The sequence below is a fragment of the Numida meleagris genome, chromosome 3 (assembly GCF_002078875.1).
Source record: "Numida meleagris isolate 19003 breed g44 Domestic line chromosome 3, NumMel1.0, whole genome shotgun sequence".
In the NCBI taxonomy this organism is placed as follows: Eukaryota; Metazoa; Chordata; class Aves; order Galliformes; family Numididae; genus Numida; species Numida meleagris.
This window is the reverse complement of record NC_034411.1, coordinates 55739013-55759298: the sequence shown is the minus strand read 5'-3', so window position 1 is coordinate 55759298 and position 20286 is coordinate 55739013. Positions and strand designations below refer to the sequence as shown.

Here is a 20286-nt window from a genome sequence, read left to right as displayed (position 1 = left end):
ATTGGCTTGCATGAAAAAGGACTCCCTTAGTAAAATGGGAAGTAGCCTGGACTAGAGCAGCATACAAAGGAGGTGAAATTATTTATGGCTGAGGAGAAGAGAGTTACCTAACTTTGCAAAATACCTTTCCTTCTTCAGAATAGCTATTATACAGGTCTGAAGGATTCTCTTCTGTCATGGTTTTGTGATTTTCGGTTATTGGTATTCCACATCATAACATCATGTAGTGGACATACCTAGTTCTCAGAAGAGAAGGACTACTACAGTCCCCACGGCACTTTGCTCCTTTGTTACCATTTTCCAGCCGGAGGGAAAAGATAGAAGCTCGCAGTATAAAAACTTGCAGATCATGAGACCTCGGCCCTTTTTTCCGCCGTCTTTCGTCTTGGCAGCACCTCGCTCTCCAGCCGTCTTATCGTCGGTAGTAGAGTAAGGCCTACCTTGACTTTGGGACATTCTCTCTCTCTGTATTGAATTTATCAGCTTAAATTGTAATTATATTGTATTATAGTGTGTTGTTTTGCATTCCGATATTTTATTTAGTAAATTAGTTTGTTTCTCCTCAGATTGTTGCCGCTGTTCTTTGCTCTCAGGGCCATCTCCCTACCCTTTTCCCCTTTCCCCTTTTCCCGGGACGTGGGCCCTTGGGTCCCCCGTCCCCTTTGTCACGGAATCGGGCCTAACGCCCGTAAACCATCGACATCTTCCAAGGAGAAGCAGCAACAATAGTTGAAATAATGTTGTTGGAATAATGTTCGTCAACTGCATTATTTATTTACTCAATCATTTCCCATCACATCTTTGCTGTATAACAAAAAAAGGATTTGGCACAGGTGTTTGTTATTGAAAAATGTCCTTCATTCATAAAAAGAAATCTTTTATTCAGGCTGCAAATTTCATTTCCAATAAATATATTGGCTTCACACTGGCAGTTGTCAAATTTTGGGAGATCTTATTCGTGACAAATTTTTTTTCCTCCTAAAATTATCAGAAAAGGAGAAACAGAGGTTATTGCTGCCCTAATTGATTTAAAGCTAAACATGAATGGCCAGCTTTGGATCTAATAGGAGAATTGCTGATAGCACAGGATTTTGTAAAACCTGTGAAGATTGCTACAGGTCCAAGCTAAGTGGCTCCCATTTCACCTGCAAAAATGTCACCTTCCAAGACCTGTCTTACAGGACAGAGATGGTTAAATGTGTTTTCCACTTGTTCCTGAACCGAACAAATCACATCCCTGACCAAAGCCAAGCTCAGGGACATAACTGAACAAAACTTTGTGAATCATAGCTTTTGTGATTCATTGCCTTCAACAGTGCAAAACGGAGCTGTATTTAATGCTGCTGGGAAACAGATCTGTTTGAATGGGATCAACTGATGTAACATGCTGAAGGACTGTGTTGGATCCTGCAAGACAGTCACCCAGGGACAACAAGGTTGTGAACCTGCAATGCACTGCAAACACTGCATTAAAGCAACTATGGATTCATACCAACATACTTCATGCTATATCTACATCACAAGCTTGGTTACTGAAAGAGTTCTTCCTCATGTATAAACAAAGCCATGGGGGAACATCAGTGAAAATCAGTACTTTTCTGCCCTACACTTACATGTAAATTCTCCCGTGCTTTATCTGTGTAGAATTACACCAGTCCAAACAGTACATAGAAATGCTATTTTTATGGTGCATTTGCTCATTACAAAGCAGCAAAGAGCTGCTTTTGTTATGACCACGATAAGGAAATAAGAAAGCATTGAATAGGGAAAAAAAGAAGAAAATAGAAAGTCCACATTTTTCTCTAGTAAACTCATAGTTTAGAAGATTAATTAAAGCCAAAATATTAGATCTAAGTCTTCTTACGTCAGATTTTGATAGAGTTTTAATTAGCATCCAGATGCATACCTATACTTTTCTTCATGGGACTAAATAGGAACTGAGTCCAAATCATTCTGAATTTGGTGGAAATTCAGGTACATATGTGAATTCAGAGTTACAGTCATGATGGCTGCAAAGTCAGAAGTAATCAGTATAATGACCTTGTTTGATGCAGCTACAGGTTTATTGCTAAATCACCTCCCCATCTCTTGCACCATTTGATAGGTGTTCTTGCATTCAGGATTTCAAGTGATGGAAAATACACCCTTCCTTATATGAGTTATTTAACATTTTTTGAACTTTTATTCTTACTGATAGTTTTTACTTATGTCTTTTCTTTGAAGAGCTCTGTAATACAAGTAGCTACTCCACCACAGAGATGTTTGTAGGCTGTGACCAAGTTGGCTCTCAATTTTGATGAATTTGAAATCTTTCACTGAGTGTTAAACAATCTTGAATTTTGCACAAGGGAAAAAACAGTGACCACTTGTGTGTTGATGAATGCCTTCCACAAGTATCATGCCCACAGATAAATTATATAACTATTATCACCATTTTACAGATGGAAAATCTAAATAACAAAGAGGTAGAAGACTTGTTCAAACTTAAATCTCTGTTCAAAGGATCTTGAATAGACTCTATTTCCCAATTCTCCAACCAATTTTCACAGTTAAATGATACCCTATAATTCATTCTTATGTAAGTATGACAATCAGCTTACATATACGGTGGGTTTTATGCCAATGGATAAACTCTATTTCTTCTGCATGTTTTCTTGATGTTCATCAAGCACGTGGGAATCCTTTTTTCCAAGGCTTGTGTTTCTGCCATGTATTCAGATAATATGAAACAGAATTCAGTTAAGATAGACAGTGGCTCTCATAAATCCTCCTAAAATGACAAACAAACCCTTTATGTGTTTTGAGTTTGTTCAGAAACTGGGGTGAATTACTCAGGAACGGAGCTAAATTTGTCTCTGAATGATTACTTCTGTTGCAGCACATCTCCAGGTCTTTGCTGCTTAGTGAGAAGAGGTGAAAGATAACAGCTCCAATTGTGTGCTGGGCCCACACTGAGACAGCTGTGTTTTGCAGCTGTTGGGATAAACAGAAGCAAGTTATCTATGGGGTGCTGTGGGTCGTATGAGTCTTCCTAAGGCTGGTAGTGGCTAGGTTTCTAATTCTGGCCCTGGATGCCACCATAACCTAATGACACCTAGCCCTGTGCAGTGCCTACACGAGCAGTGGTGGGGACCTCTCTGCAGACATCCCTGCATACAAAGACACGGGCTGCTCCAGGAGGGAAAAAATCCTATAATCTTCATGGAAATCAAAATGTTTTTATACAGAAAGAGGAGTACAAAAGGTGAGGAGAGTAGAGGGGCAACCAAGTACTTTGGCCCACCAGGAGCAAAAGCACAGTGCACCTACTGACTGTCCTGCTGGATCCAGACTTACATTTACTTCACCAGAGATGTACCTATTCTGAGGAAACCTGTAGGACTTTCCTATATGAACATCTGAGATGTCCTATTAATTTTAAAATGTTGATGTTTTCATAAAGCTCTAGTTCAGCGCAATGACAACAAGTTATATCATATATTTTCATAACAAAAGTCTATCTGTTGTGCATGAATTAACAGACCACACTTATATCTGATCCTTTTTTCTTAGTACTTGACTGCTCTTCCCTTCACTTTTCCTGCTAAGGAGTCATTTGACCTGAAAATAAAAAATGAAATAAAGCTGGCCAGAAACAATGAGTTTTTGGAGGATGACTGTCTACCTGTGCTATACTTTAAATCATATTTTCATTAATTTCTGACAGCTCAAGGAGATAGCAAAGAACTGATCCTGTTCTCTGTTTAAGACAATGGAAAACACCACTCAGTCTTACAGGACAGAAAGATCATCTCTTGGGGAAAAGAAAAATGAAAGAACACATTCTAGCTGGCATGAGCTATACCTTTATTCATGTTAAATGTGAAAAATCAATTGACATTTTAGCTGACGGACCTCTGTTACAAACATCTGCAGAGAAAGAAAGCAAATTAGCAAAATGTGTCCTTCTTTATGCTTGGGTTCATTTAAGGTTGCAATGTTAGTTGTACATATGTGCAGAGAAAGAAATGAAGTAAAGCTTTATTTCTGTCATTACAGTCAAGCTGTATATGGGATATAAATGGATGTCTACATAATACCAGTGCAGTCTGTTGTATGTGTACAAAACTTGAGATGGAATTGTATGCAACTATTGCAAGCCCATGTTATCCTACACCCACATTTTGCAAGAGACGGTGGAGCTGGAGTGATACTGCCTTGGTAATGAGGGCAGTGACTGCCGTTTGCTATTTAAAAACAGGAACAGAAACTGAAATAACTTGAGCAAATAAGAGTGGTCAATGGCTACGTCAGAAGTGTGATTAGCTCTTATCAACGTGTTTCTTCTAGCTCTCATGACAAAAGTGGCTGGGTCACTCGTGTGGGTTTGAGTTAGATAAACTTTATACGTGATCTACATCCACTGCATCAGACCCAGCCTGTGACATAGTTTGAATGACTTCAGTACGGTCTCACCCACTATTGGCATGCACTGGCATTTCTTTCCAACACCTTTCTGAGTATGGCTTGCCAAACAAAGCACCCTACATTCTATCCCTACCTGTTCTTGCTGTCAGCCACCCAAGTTCCAACACAACACATACATATGTTAATATAAATGCACATGTTGGTATTAAGACAAGCTTTGGGGATATTGCTGGTAAACTGTAAAACTGTATTCTACCCAATAAATAAATTGAGAGACTCAAGCCGTAAAGCTCTATATAAACATGGTTCTTATCTGGATTGATGTTGTGTACACTGGCCAGCCATGCAACAACATCCAGTTTGGCTGGAACCTTCCTTAAATCAGATTAAAATCTAATTTCTTTGCTCCAGTTTCTGCCCACAAGATGAGCTTTAAGGTAGGAATGAATAGGTCCTGTGTTCTTCACTGTGGTCCTTGCAGTATGTCTTTGTATTTGCAAAGAGTCTTTTTTTTTTTTTTTCTGAACATGATCATGGTTTGATATTTGATAATGTGATTATTAACAGGACTTGATCTTGCACAAAATGTCTGGCAGATAATATAAAAGTTCGGGAGTATTTACTGACCATAGATGTTGGTCCCTAACCTCTGCTGCTGTGGGCTGTCTCTAGCCATGGGTCTTGAAGAGAAGAACAAGGGACATTCACTGTTTATTGGAAAAAAATAAAAGCATCAAAATAGGTCTTCTAGATGTGCTTATACTTTGTCTTCCAACTCTATCCCTAATCCTAGCACCAAGAAAAAGGAGAACTGTTACAGTGAAAAACGTTTATCACACTAATAGGTGTAAACAGTTCTTGCAGCTCTGGAAGGAAGTTGCTCTTACTTTCACAGTACAAGTATTTGCTTGCATTTGGAGTTACATAATCAGATAAGCAAGTAAGGATTGCCTGTGTGCTCTTTCTTAGCTTTTCATTTCATCTCTCTGATTCAAAAGAAGGTCCCCAGTCATGCTTGGAGAGTCAGATTCAGTTTTTCCATTCCTTCAGCAATGTGTAGTATGCAGGTGGTTTTCAGTAGACGTAGTACAACTTCGATCATTATCATGGAGACTTTCAGCAGAATTAATTGATTTGTGAATTGTGGCTTTGTTCCAAGAAAAGCTTATATTTATTCCTCAAAATAAATGAAATGATTCTTAGTGAAAGGATAAAATGTGATCCTAAACCAATCAAATATGGCTACAGTTAAGCTGGAGCTGAACAGATTTAAAGTGAAAATGTGACAGGATTGAACAAGTCAGTTATCATCAGCCTCTCCACAAGGCTGTTACCAAGGCACAGAGGATTCAAAACTAACACACACAGCAATTTCACTGAAAGAAGAAGAAAGAAAATACAAATATTCCATAAAGGCACCAGGCACAAATATCTTTTTTTCCCTAAAGTTCCTTACGAAACTGAGAAGTGGTCAACAGACATAGTGACAGCTGGCTAAGGAAATGGGCATAGACTTCCATATCTACAAATATTCCTATAGGTTTTATTTCCAATATTCTTGGTATTACTGGAATGTCGTGCAAGGAATAATCAAGCTCTTGAAAATTTCAAGAACAGAGTGGATGTGGCACTGAGAGACATGGTCAGTGAGCACAGTGGCAATACACTGACAGTTGAACTAGACGATCATAGTGGTCAACCTTGGTGATTCTATGATACAAACATAGTTTTGTCCTGAGAGACTTGGGAGTGTCCAATTTTTTTTCCGTCCTTCTACAGTTTAGGCTGGGACAAGTGATAAATTCAACATAGTCTTCAGCATGTGCAAATGTAAAAACACATTCACAGTCCATAGGGCCCTGCAGCTTTGAGAGGATGAAGGGACTAAAGACTGCAAACACTGTCATCAAAAGCAAGCCAGGGAGGACAGGCATGATGCAGATCTGTCTGTAGAGTATCTTCTGAATTGGGTGTGAAAAGCCCCTTCAATGCAGAAGCAAAGCACTGCAAGTAGCTCAGGAAATGGCCAGTTTGCAGTTGAGTTTCATGTTCCAGTTGTGCCTGTAATGCAGAGATGGTCCTACAGGAGCCACGCTTTGAAGGAGGAACCAGTTTAGCATAACACATTTTTATTGACTATCCCTATCTTCAAAGCACTATGTCCAGTTACTTATTTTCAAAGAATCCACCTGAAACTGTAGAGTGTGGAAAGTTACTGCCAGTTGAAATGTGAAGTGATATCCTGAATGTGCGATGTCTCAACAGCCACATAACCTGTGATAAGAACCTTGCTTTCTGAACTGTTATGTCAGTCCTTTTTCACACGGCTTTTGGAAGCTGGTGTGGTAACAAATCTCTGGTCTAGCATGTGGAGCACTCCTGCAGCTTCTGCTCTGCAGCTGACATAGTATTAGCATATTTTTTTCCATTTCCTCTTCAGTACAAAATTACACTAATCAAAATGGAAGTATTTGCAAAGCCATTACTCCCCCCAAAATACAGGTACTATGTTATCTAAAGGGAGCATGAACCAAAAGAAGTCAGTGAAAACTAGTTATAACTAACTAAATAACTTCACTGTAGAACAGATGCTCTCTTTCCGTTTTGCTCTGTGCTCATCTAGGGAGGAGATGATACAAAGAAAAAAAAGTATAATCCCTGGAGGTCACCACCGATTAGCTTCAATTCCACCTTTTAAAAAGAGGATATTATGAGATTTAATGAGCAAGATTTCCTGAAGGCACTAACAGGTCTGAGTGCCCCAATTTCTAAGATGCTGTCTTGGGATCCTACAAAGATCTCCAGCACATGAGCAGTGTTTTTTACTCACTTTCTGTGATATTTTTAAAGAAAAGCTCAGTGCACGTGTGTCCAAGAGCAAAATCACCAAAAACTACAGATCTCTTCTGACAAATTAGCCAATGTCATTGTACATAATCAAATCAAACATTTATATAAAAGGTTGCTTTGATGTGTTATGTGTATAATAAGCCAGCATATTGATGTTTATAAAAAACCCACCTTCAGAGAGACCTGGAAAACTTTTAGCATTTTGGAAAAGTGAAAGCAAAGCTAAATAGAAATATAGAGGAAACTCTAGAGTTTCAATTGTGAAAAAGAACAACCAGTGGCTGAAAAAAAAGATACACAGATTTCTGAAATTCTTCCAGTTACAGTAATCGGATTTTAAAGATACTTTTCTTTTTAGACATATGATATTTATCTTGACAGAGCCTTACTCAACGGATTCATTGTTCCATGCATTTCCCTTTGGTGCTTTGAAAAGAAAGCAGGTTTGTGCTTTTCATCTGCAGCCATTCCCCCTGTAGCTGTCACTTATTATGTAAAATAAAAAAAGGATTGTTTTATTTCTGTATGCATTTGGCTGTGGATGTGGCTATATTTTCCTTTCAGTAGACGTATCTTGGGGTTTGGAGATTTGCTTTGACAAAAAGGTAGCTTTTTTAAGCTGAAATATCTCTCTCAAAAAGCCTTGGTTACTGTTGGCTCAATTTAAAGACCAACAAAACTTCAGAAACAAACTGACGTCATCTCAATAATGCTGCTGTTAGATATCTGTTTTCTAAGGTAGAATCTGTATTGGTAACTACACTGGTTCCTTTTCAGGAGCATTGGATGCTTCATAGTAAGAGTAACAACAACTGAAACACTGTCAGGGTAGGGGGAAAATCTGCTGGCATTTGTTATCTAAATTTTTCCTTTTAAGTATTTTTTGAAAAGCACTTCATGAACAGCAATTTCTGTTTTAATCTAATAACTCAGGGCTGAAGACAAATGCTTCAGCCGTGACAGATCTCGGTTTAATATCTCTCCAACATAGAGAAATCAAATCTGTTTCTCCCACTTCCCATGAGACTATTTACCTGCTGTTAAAACCCTGACCAGACTCAAAAATCAGACCTTGGGGAAGTAGATGGATGACATAGGCTTCCTTCTCATCTACATCAGCACTTCATCCAGTGACTGACTGACATAGAAATAATCCTTGAGGCAGTAAATGGAACCCAAGGATCCTCTAACCTCGGGATAGTGTCCAAGCAGGGTACTGGGTTCTGTGTGTGCACTTACAGAATGATACAGCTGCAAAATAGAGGCATTAATGGCAGGTGTTAAATCCCCCACTTTCACCTAAATAACCTCATTACTGATTGGTGAGAAGATGATTTGGGAGTGGGGGAAGTGTTTGCACTCCCTTCCTATTGGAATCTGCACAGGCATTTTAGTTTCAGTGTTTTTCTCAGGCTTGCAGTCTTGGAAACTTTCAGCAGTAATACATGGGAGGGTACCTACTCTTTTCTGTGGCTTGGGGGAGTACATATATTCCCATTTTGTGTTTCCCACTTGCTTGCTCAACACTGAATTCTGCCTCTGTAAGATAGAATATTAAAGTACTTAATTGTAGGCAATGATTTTTGCTCCAGAAGACAGGTATTGTAGTTAGGTGCTATCACACCCTTTTAAAAACATTTACTGATTTAATCACTTCAAAAAAAGTAATAATAATCTGCCCCTAAATTCATTTATCTGCAAAAAAAACCCATTCTTTGTTGCATGGGAAAGCAAAAGGCATGTGGCTTCATGTGGCAGCTTGCTGCTAAGGATTTCTTAATTGGAAGAGTCTGGATTCATTTTCAGTTCCTTAAAACTGATCATTTATAAAGTCCCATGCGTGTGACTCCCTCTACTTCAAGAGTGTCCTTCATAGGGAATCAGATGGGATGATGCTCCTACAAAGCTCTTTATCAGAAAAAGGTGATATTTTTCTTCTCCAAAATTAATTCCCCCACATATGCAAAACCAGCTAGAGTTGTTCAAACCAGGGCCTTCTTTGCCAGTAAGGCTCTAAAACAATTTTGAAACAGTGTATTATGTGTCTTGAGCATTTTTGTTGGCTTGTTTCAATAACAACATCAATATGGTGTGATACAACATAGCCATACAAATTCCTTTTTTCAGCTGCACTGTTGCTTTGGAAATAATTATATTTCCATTAATGGAAATTTTTGGAAGAGTTGACTTAACTTATCTTTAAAATCCAGAGAGCACATTGCAGAGACTCTTAAAACATCCAGTGCTGACTACTCAAAGAGGGGGAAAGATTTCAGAAAATGGAAGGGGTATAATTGGATACCTAGCAAGTGCACTGAGGAGTGCTGGGATGTGGGAATTGCATTAAATTACCTTAAATGAGCTGTATTAACTAACACTGTAATAGGATTTACAGAGCACATGACTACTTAGAGTTCTTAGCCAATTATAACTTCTTAAAATGGAAAATTCTAAACAAAAATTTATCTGGAAGTTCTAGACAGAAAAGAAAAGATATTTATGAACTGTAGAGGAATGCAATAACTGCAGTGCTAACAATAAGATGAGAACAAAATTATTCATTGTGTTACTCATACTGAGCAAGACAATTTGGATGTCTTGTGATACCTGTGGCTTCTTGGGATAAAGAGAATGGTGCATATAGAGGAAGGAGGAAGAAACAGACTTTTCTTTATGGAACATGTTTTTGAGGGAGAAATGCATTTCTTTAGAGGGAAATGACATGTAAGGCATAGTTTTGCTGATCCTCAAAAGCACTGTCTAGACAGGCCATGAAATGACCTTGGGTGAGGAGAAGGGTCAAGAACTGCCCAAGGAGGTACTCTAGTAGGGAGGAGTTCAGGAAGGCTTCAGCTCAACCCTCCTCTCTGAGCAGTCCTGCTGGTGACATAGCCAAGTGGCACAGATGGCCTTGCAAGTGGTTCTGCCTTTGTGTCTCCCTTCGCTCTGCACAACCTCTGACCATGTTATAGCATGGCTTACTGGTCCCTTGATGCATGGGACTGAATTTTATTTTAAGTCCTGCTTAGCTTGCTATTTTAGCTGCCTGAATTCAGACTTACGTACTTGTGTGCGAGAGTTGTTTTATCTTCAGCGCTGTTTCTCCGTAAGGGAGGAGTATTAATTGCCTGTCAGGTTGTTTTTACGACCATGTCACACTGCAACAGACTCCCTTATTTATCTTCTATGTAGCACTGAATTATCTTCAAAATGAGCTATTTGAGGCAATGGTTACAAGATGGGCAATAAACAGATTAGTATCAAACTCCAGTAGGTAAGTGCAACTCCAGTTGTCCTCACTAAATAAAGCCTTTGAAGACCAAATGGATATCATACAGTGTTATACTGAATATATTTTTTATTCTCTCCAAACAAAGCATTTTTTGACTGGTTTTGTTCACCTTTAGCATCAGATACTAGATATTGCCAGAAGCAGGATTCTGAAGAAATAGAGAACATTGTTCACTTCTGGTTAGTAAATCTCAACTTGACCTGCTATGTCTGGCTGGTTCCTCATCAGAAGTGAGCCTTGTCTGCCCTGCATGGCAGGACAAAACCAAAGAAAATTCTGTCCTACTGTGTCTGCCTCAGATTCTTCACACTCAGTGTGCTATGGTTTTGCTTGTTACTAACACCAATGGAGTAATGAATACATTTCTCCGGTTCCTCTAGTAGCAAAGCTGTTTGAATCTCTGAGTGGAAAAGGTGCTAGATAAGCACCAGATTTTAAAAAAAGGAGAGAGAGAGGGAAAAAGAGAGGTGTCATTTCCAGTCTAGGTACTGTGGAAACCCTGTGGAAAAGTACATCATTTTGCAGCCGCAGATGTCCTCAGACAAAAACTGCGACAATTAGTTACCTTAAAATAGGAAATATTTTAATTATTATCAGTAGTGTTGAACCAGCATGCAGAAAGGATGAGAGCATGTTTTTAAATTTTGATATTGTCTTGTCCAATTAATTTACTAAACGTATGGCACTTGAACAGGCCTCCGATGGATGTACAAATGACTGAGTGCCTCACTGCCTATTTGTAAAGCAGATGATTGATGTATCACATCATTTCTTTGAGTCATGGAACTGATTTATATGCTCTGTGCTATAGACATCGCTTTGTCATTTGGGACTGTAAAAACCCCTACAGGCAATTGTCTGCTATTCAGTCTTTGCCATTCAGTGAAATTACACATAATTTTAGCCTGTGCATTTGCAAACTGTGCTTTGCTATTTCCATTTGAAAATGCTTTTGTGTTAAACATTTTTGACTCGTCTAAATAAATATTATCCATAATAACCCTATATCAATCCATTACAAAACCATGAAAGTACGTACTGCATTTAAATTGAATCCCTGAAACAAAGCCTCTTCCCACCTCACTTGCATGTAGCTTTCGCAGCTGATTCTCCCAGATACTGAGATATAAGCAACAGAGAGATCTGAGATTGCTTTTCATTCTGGTAAAGCTATAGGTTCTACAATGAAATCACATTTGAATTGCCAGTCTTTGGATATGCACACAAATTCCTAAAATACAGACGCCTATTGGCAGATATATAACCCTCTGCATATGGGCGGAGATATGTATTCAAATGTGCTTGATTCCAAATTCCATTATAACCCATTAGTGACACATTTATATCAATAGCTAAAAGAGCTTTAGTGCAGTCAGCTAGAAACAACTATTTAGGAAATAGCTGTAAGCTGTGCCGGTGAAAATGAGTTTTCCATTTGAGACTGTCAGTTTGCAGGATTAAACTTAAACTTCGACTTGTGATGATCCAGAAAATACAGACTTTGTGCAGACAGAAGATGCTGAATGGAGAGAAGTATAAAACGCCATCTTCACTGTTCTAATTGCTCACAATGAACCACTGATTTCTCTGAAACCCTCTTTCATTTTCAGTGCTATAACACATTTCTGGAGCTTAATTTGATTTGTGTGTTTACTTGTATTTGAAAAACAAACCAGAAGCTATAGGGGTCCAATGGCAATGGATTCAGAAGTTAAATGACATACAGTATACAAATACTTCCTTTAATGGTTTTGACATCCTTTTTCCTTTTGTCTGTGTTGGAAATACAAAGGGACAAGAGGATTTCCCAACAGATTATCTCTCAATGAGTACAAGGCACAATTCCCAAACTCAGTAGGCTAAGCCCCCCATCCTGGAATAACTAAGTGTAAAGGCAAGAACATCCTAAACATGAATATATTATATTCCAGTAATGTTACTTTGACTCTTCTGTTTTGACAGGTAGTTCCAGATCCCCAAAAGTCTTATATTTAAATTCTGCTTATAATGTTCAGTTTTCTATACTGTGTAATAAATAACACATTTTGTCATTCTATCTGTGCTGTATGGTAGCTTAAATACCATAGTAGTGAGGTACTGGACCAGGTTGCCCAGAGAGGTAGTGGAAGTCCTGTCCCTGGAGACATTCAAGGCCAGGCTGGATCAAGCTCTGGGCAACCTGATCTTGCTGTGGATGTTCCTGTTCATTGCAAGGGAGTTGGTCTAGATGATAAAGAGTCTTTTTCAACTCTAACAATTCTATAATTCTATTCTATGATTCTATATGGGCTAAGGGAAACTAATACAGTTTGGACTGCAAGGTCTTTCCCAGACATTAGTTACCCTGCTATTGCTAGGTGTATAGGTGAGTTTTGTTTATTTCCTGTCTCCATCTGGGGCAGAAGTAAATCCAGAGGATGGAGGGCTGCATTCCTCAGTGAATGGGCAGAGGGGCTGCTTTGCTGTATGAGGGTGCTATCTGCTGAGCTATGCCTTGCTGAGATCTTTAACAAGCTCTTCACAGTGGCATCCAGGAATACCTTCTGGAATAATCTCTGTTAATTTAAGATCCTGCAATGTGTACCAAATAGTTGTAATTATTCCATCAAAGTGCATTACAGTGTTACTGTCTTTATCAACTGTAATCTGCCATCAGGTTGTTAATTTGCCTAGGTTTATTAAGGCCTCTCACAGTCTTCTCCACATTTCATTTCCTTGAATAATTCTATGACCTCTTTTTTTAAACATATTTTTCCTTTCAAATAATATTTTGTTGCAGTACTTTTCTCATATATTCATTCCAAGATTAATTGTTCCATACTGGAGTTTCAAGATTTTGATTTCCTCTGTTGTGCATGTGCATATGTTTGTATATTAATTAGTGTTTATCAGGGTATAAATTACATAAATTAGAAAAGGTGCCTCATTGCCAATGCAGATCATTAAAAATGGAGGACTTCTTTCCAAAATGTGTGAGAAAATTATCTATCTTCCCTTTAAAAGTTCAATCAGATCAGTTCCCAAACTCTTTTTTTGATGAGAGCTAGTTGGATATTTCCTTTTCTCATCTCCACATTTTCTAATCAATTGAAAGGTACTTATTTTTATAATGTCCCTTTTTACAAAATATTTCACCTGAAGTATGTTCTTACTCCATTTCATATTCAAGTTTCTAAAAGCCAAGTGTTATTTATAGGAGAGAATCATAAGCAGAACTATCTCAAATAATTTCCCAACCTTTGCTGTGGGTACTCTTTTCAGCACTCCTGTCTGAAGCAAGATTTGAAATATAATAAAGTGTTGAAATCTGACTGAAATGAAGAACTCTACTACCCACAGAAACATCAAAGCTTTTATAAAAGTAAAATAAATTCCCGCTATCAATCTAGTAGTTTGTTCCAGAAGCATCTTTCTTTGAGAATAATTATCTTCCAGTAAGTTACAAAGAACTCATCCAAATAGGTGGCAACATTGAATTCCCTGCAACTCTAAGCAAGACTTTCTTGATGCTCCTTGCAAAAGACAGTGGGCATGGATGTTCCTGGGAGGGTGGAGAAAGATGGGGTAACTACCTCAGGAGCCTCTGTCTTCTTTCCACTTGTGTTCTCAGTGCATTGCCACTGCCAGCTATGCAGCAGCAGCAAAAAAGAGTGAGGAGACCAGACCCTTTGCCAGCTTTGCCCACCAGGCCACTGCACTACACCTGACGTGGGGACAGATGCCTCCTTGGGCTGATGGGTCTCAGTGCCCTGCTCAGCACTGTCATGCTGTGGTGGCTGTGCCGAGTATACACAGATATTTCCAGAAATGTAAAGTCACATTGCTCAAAAGGAGTAAACACATTCATTTATTCTTTCCCTCCTCTCATGCCTTAGTTAGGGGAAGCACAGAGTTTTTGTTTAACTGTGGGGAGAAAAGATAGCTCTTAACATGAAGGGCTTTGGTCTAGTAGAATGAGATGTGTTCGTGATGCTTCAGGACATATGCCAGCTGATAGATAGGGCAGCAGGAGCTTTTTTAGAGAAAAAAGAGGAAAGAACAGAACAAGCCTTGAACCTAGCTATTGGCTGTATTTGAGGAAAAAAAAAACGATATTTTGAGCTTGCTAACAAGGTCTGCTATCTTTTGTTTATTTAGAGGAAGGTCTGAAACAAGGGCATTACAAATCAGTGTAAGAAGTATACACATATCATGCAGAGTACGAAGGATTTTATTTTTATTTTTAAACGAGTATAGCCTACGTTGAGTAACTCAGCTTGGTAAACCTTCACCTGAGAGATATGAATCACACCCAATTTTCACCATGCTCACTTCTCCCGGCGTAAGAGAATGTTAAACAGGTCTAAAAGGTGCCAACCTGCTCTTTCAAAAGCAGCTCATTTGCACATAGTACTGTGCTGCAAATTATTTTGAAAGGAAATTTACCCTTCTCATCAAGCCGGTGGCATTTACACGATCTGAAGTATGTAGATACACATGCAAGGAGAGGGATGGCCATTGTAAATCATTACCCTGGCAGTGCTCCAAGGCCCTCAGGGCTTCAGCTGTTGCACTGATAGAACAGATATAAGCTTTACATAGAATTAATCCAAGACAGTTGCAATAATATACCTATGTAAGTCTTGTGAAAATTAGCTTCTTTTTTTTTTTCTGGAAATACTTGAAGATAATCTACCAATGGATATACAGAGATAATACATGATGATACAAATAATCGGGAGGACTTTGAAGAGGTTATATCAGTAATCATTTATAAACGCCAACTGACACATGCCCTAATAGAAAATCTTGTGGATATGGAAATGGAAGCATATAATTTTAAAAAGTCTCAAGATACTTTGTTTCAGTATAATCTTATTTAAGTAAATTTTGAAGACTCTACTACGTAATTAGCATCACTGTAAACAAGCAATAAAAACTTTTTCTCCTAGTTTGTTTGTTGGAATTAAGATTAGATACACAGACACATACTCCCTTGGGTGATATGGTTTAATCAGGTTGTTTTTTAAAAGGCTTTTTTCAAACTGATCAGAATTGCTGAGACATGTCAGAGGAGGTCTGTTGCCATGAATAAGCCCTTAGTAATATTTCACAGCTGATTACTTTGTGAATTAATTTGTCCTTGAGTGAAAGGAAAGGGTCAGTGGGACCCTTGTACATGTCTGGGCAAAGCAAAGGAACAGTAATCACCTGGTAACAGCACTAGAAAAACAGAGAAGGAAGAGTAATGGGATAAAAGAGACAGGAATTACCTAGCAGAGAAAATTGGCATCCCCCAGACTAGCTGCTGGTTTAAGAGACAACCTTCTCTTCTCTTTGAAATATGGACTGCCTCTGCTCAAGTTCATTGGTTTAGAGTGAAGGCAGTTATCTCACATTTATGCAGCTCTTGTAGTTGTAGCACCTGAGCAGGTCCTCACCCAGCGATTCTCTTTAAACCTGGAAAAGGTCAGGCCCCAGCTCCTTCAGTCTTTATTATTATAAAGCTTCCTGCAAGGTTTACTGGAAAGAAAGAGGCAGTGACCTTACATTTAATCTCATCAAAGTCTTCGTGCTGTAAGTTACTTAAAAGACTCCTTATGCAGGATAGCTTTAGCCAAAGAGTCTTTTGCCAGACAATGTTATTTTTAAAGCAGCGTGCAAAATATCCCTTTGCTGCAAACTCCAACTGCTGACTAAGCAGACTCTTCACTGCCTGCAGAAAAGAGACTGAGAGAGCGCTGAGGGAAAATGCCTATAGCCAAACCTATCCCATATGCATGCAAAACCCAGTGGAAATCAGTCGTGAGGCTGTGCAGCTTGTATAGTGATACATGTGATTTATAGCAAGACAAAGGACTTGCAGAATCTCCTCTGTTTGGTGCTTTATTTTTTAATGCTTCAGCCTGTACAAAGTTAATTTTCTACTAATGAAGTAAAATAGAAGAGTAATTAACACCTTAGCTTGTGCATATATTTGCCCCACATGCTATTCCTGGGTTTCTGAAGTGCACAGGGCCTCCTCTTTTAGTCATTGTTTGAATTTCTCTATTTAAAATGCAGCAGACATATAAAAAAATGTTTCTGCTGTGAGATCTGCGCTCACAGTCTGATAAATCCCTTGCCACATTTGCTCTGCTTTGTACTTGAAAGACTCTTATTTGCTTTTTTATGTTTGTACAACTCTGTTTTTTTTTTTTGTGTACAATCTCTGAGTAGGGATGAGCCCAGAGATGATGATGGTTTCTGAGCACAATTTCCTGTTCTGCATTTGGCTTTTCTCCACAGGGCTTAGGCGGAACTGGATGATGCATGAAAAGTCCATAGTCTGCCTCAGAAAAGCCCCTCCTTGACCATTTCCAGTGAAAAGAGGCACTGCATCATTTACCTCTTCTTAGGAAAACTTGAGCCAAATTATTATTTCTAAAGGGGAAGTGTCACTGGAGGTGTTTAACGCTAGGTTGGATGGGGCCTTGGGCAGACAGATCCAGTGGGTGGCAACCCTTCCCAAGGCAAGGGAGTTGCAACTAGATGGTCTTTAAAGTTCCTTCCAACACATTCTATGATTCTGTGTTTCTATGAAGTAATGGGTAAAAAAAAATGTGGTCTTTTACCAAGTACAAAACAACAGGTTTTCTTTCTTATAATTATCTTGGAGAGATAGCATCACCTCTCCATAGTCTGTGTAAAGGAAAGAAGTGCTGCTTAGTGTGGTTACCAATCAGTTCATACATTGTGAGGCTAAATCATGGCCCTTTGGCCTTGCACTGCCCCACTCTTAGTGAGAAACTTGCACGGAAAGCAGACAAAAGGAAGGCCTGGCTCACCTTGCTGCTTGGCTGGCTCTCCCAGGAGCAGGACTCAGTTTCCTGTGGCACAACGGCCCGGGGGAAGGGGTGGTCGCCCAAGCAGGTCTGGCACAGGGGGGCCTCCAGCTCCGCATCCCCTGGTGGTAAATGCATCACAGTGGGCCCTGGGTATTTGAGGCCGCCGTTTGGGTGCTTTTCCACGCTGACCATCGGGCTCTTAATCCACCTCCGTACCTGTCGACAGAGAAAGAGGTTACAGACTCCCATTGCATGCTTTATGGCAGCAGTTGGGATAGAGCAGCAGGGGTTCTGATGTGGATTAAGGCAGAGAATTGAGAAAATAATCAAATACCATGAATACCATACCACATAGGCTTTGGTTTGTGAAAACCATAGGGCTTTTTTACACTGAGAATTACTTGGTGCCTTGTACAAGTCTGTCATCAGTTTATCTACAACACCAACTTTTTGGACTTTATAAAGATATTAAAGTATATGGTAGACTATTGAGAAGTGGAAGACAACTACCCGAAGCGAGTGCTCCCAGCCTACACTGCTCAGTTCTCCTTGTTGACAGAAGGCAGCGTGTTTTTACAGGTATGCAACAGCAATCACGTAAGTTTACTGCAGTCCCTTTTCAACAACAATATCTTTTGTTCATCTCTGGCTTAATGTTCTGTCTCAGCCTTCTCTGTGCCTCCTGTCACCACATTTGAGGTCATTCTCTCCCATTGACTCACCCTGGGGTTTGACCCTGGCCCCTGCAAGCCTCCTGCCCTGCATTTCCCTTTCCCCACCGCTCCCTGTGTGGGATGTGGTGCACTGCATAAGGAAGGGTCTGGCCGCTCTCAGGGCGTGACATGAGCCCTGTGCACATTGTTTACTCCTCTTTCACTTCTCCCACTGTCCCTTCTATGCCATGGGAGTTGAACATACTGGGCTTTCTAAGTTAGGAGCCAGAGACTCTCCTGAACTGCTTTTTCAAGTCCGTTTGTGCGATGGAAGCAAAGAGACAGCTGCATGTTCTCTGTTACATTTACACTCAATCTGTTCTAAGCACAGTTGACAAATATACATTTATCTCCGTTCCTATTTACTCTGCCGTTTGGACTTGGGAAATAGGAGGGGATACATGCTCAAGGACTGAGTGCTGGAGCAGCCTCCTGTTTGCTTTGCGGCTTGAAACTTCAGTGCATTGGAGCAGGGCAGCGTGGCTCTGCCTCACCCTCAGCTCTCATGGCTTCCACTGCGGGAAAGCCAGGAAAAGCAGTTGGCCTCATGTTTCATTAGGAGGTGATGTTTGCTATTAGAGGATGCTTTACATCAGGAAAATAAACATTTTACGTTACATTAGTCACGATTGCCAAGAGTTTGATTAGCAGTAGAAGTCTCTGTCACAGCAACTGGTTACCATGATCACTTCTGATAAACAAACAGAGTGAAATGTATCTAGCCAGTCTTCTTCTGGTGACTCCGCAGTGAGTGATACACCCGCAGCTGCCCTGCTATGCTGGACTGACGGAAATCTCAAGGTTAGGAACATTTTCCTTTCCTCTCTATGGAAACCAAGCAAATAGATGTCCTTCTGCGGGCAAATGTGCCACTTCCCACTGCATTCTTTGTCAGCATTTTCTGCTGATGTCATTTTGTATGGACTGTATCAGCCCCAACTTCTGTGCTCTAGAGCATCTTTACAGCCTCTGCCCCCCATCCACCCATCACAGCCCTTGTATGCAATGCTTTGCAGGTCATGCTTTGGTAACACATTTTGCAGAATTTAAATCCAGATGTTTAAAGTTCTGTGGAATCATTTTTCCAGGATGTTAAAACAAATCTGTGGGTTTTATTGAAATCTTCTGCTTTCATAATTTCTAAATTAAATAATAGTGCTGATAGATTGTTTGTTCGCTGTTTTCCTTATCCAGATTTTTTTGGCTTCATGTTGATAGGTTGAAGTTGCAGGGGGTAGGAGTTATTTTTTTTTCAGATTTCATTTCAATAAACAAATTTTGAAACCGATCTTCTGACTCTAGCAGGTTCTAACCACATTTATTTTGCCAAGCATAATTGTTTATATGGTTGTTAAGCACATCATTACATATATTACTCTCCCCAAGTAGATTCATGGCTGTGTGTCTTGATCAAATACCAGAACTTGATATGTTGAAAAGAATAATTATGTTTCTGAGCAAAAAAAAAAAAAAGCTTGATTTTCCAGTGTAGTTAGTGTAGTTTTATCACGGGAAGCATTCAATGCATTGAATGTAATTTTAAGAGGAGTAAATAAGTGTTCATTTTGACCTTTAAAAGTTATGCCTGGTGATGTTAAGTGTTTTCTGACCTGGGTCTGCCTTTCTTCCATGACACCCTGCATCTTAGGTTATATATTTAAAGGGGAGGCAGAAAAGTGTGCATAAAAGAAGAACCAGACAAGGAGCATAGAGGAGGCTGTGTTTCTACAGGGTACAGGGTACAGGATCGGTTTTTCTCAAAATTTAAGGGACATGTACAAGTATTTTGTTCAAGACTGCTTGATGGCATATAGCATCAACCGAGGCAGGAATTCAAACACAAATTTTTGAGGCTTGAGGTTTTCTTAGGCTGAATGATATTCAATTTTATGTTTTCAAATTCATGACTTTAGCAGTACGCGGTTATTCACTAATTTCTGTCACAGCTTTATCTGTTGTGTCACTATCTCGTGTTTCATTCACAAATCTCTGGTGTGCCTGTGTACTGGGAAGCATTCAAAATGTGACCTGGGTACTCTTGATACAGCAACAGTTGTCTGTTTCAAGTGATCTAGTAGCTACTCCTTTTAATGGCAATGAAATATACATTTCAGCAGCATAATGGTCATAAATTAAAAATTACTGATCACTGCTCTTGCTTATGAGAATGGCAATGATGAGAGAAAACAACAAGGTATGCATTTTAGCAAGCTGCACA

General features: G+C 39.4%; 1 protein-coding gene and 1 long non-coding RNA gene across 3 annotated transcripts in view; one reads left to right on the top strand and one right to left on the bottom strand.

Annotated features, from left to right (window-relative positions):
* The window catches only part of SGK1 (serum/glucocorticoid regulated kinase 1), a 74772-nt gene that overhangs the window by 31605 nt on the left and 22881 nt on the right, over nucleotides 1-20286 (bottom strand). The window contains exon 2 of the mRNA XM_021389852.1: nucleotides 17356-17571. Within this exon, the coding sequence (XP_021245527.1) occupies nucleotides 17356-17571 (216 nt within the window). The remainder of the gene's footprint in view (nucleotides 1-17355; nucleotides 17572-20286) is intronic.
* The window catches only part of LOC110395450, a 140250-nt gene continuing 137543 nt past the window's right edge, over nucleotides 17580-20286 (top strand). For both annotated transcript variants that reach the window (XR_002436393.1, XR_002436395.1), the window contains exon 1: nucleotides 17580-18869. This is a non-coding gene — a long non-coding RNA (uncharacterized LOC110395450). The remainder of the gene's footprint in view (nucleotides 18870-20286) is intronic.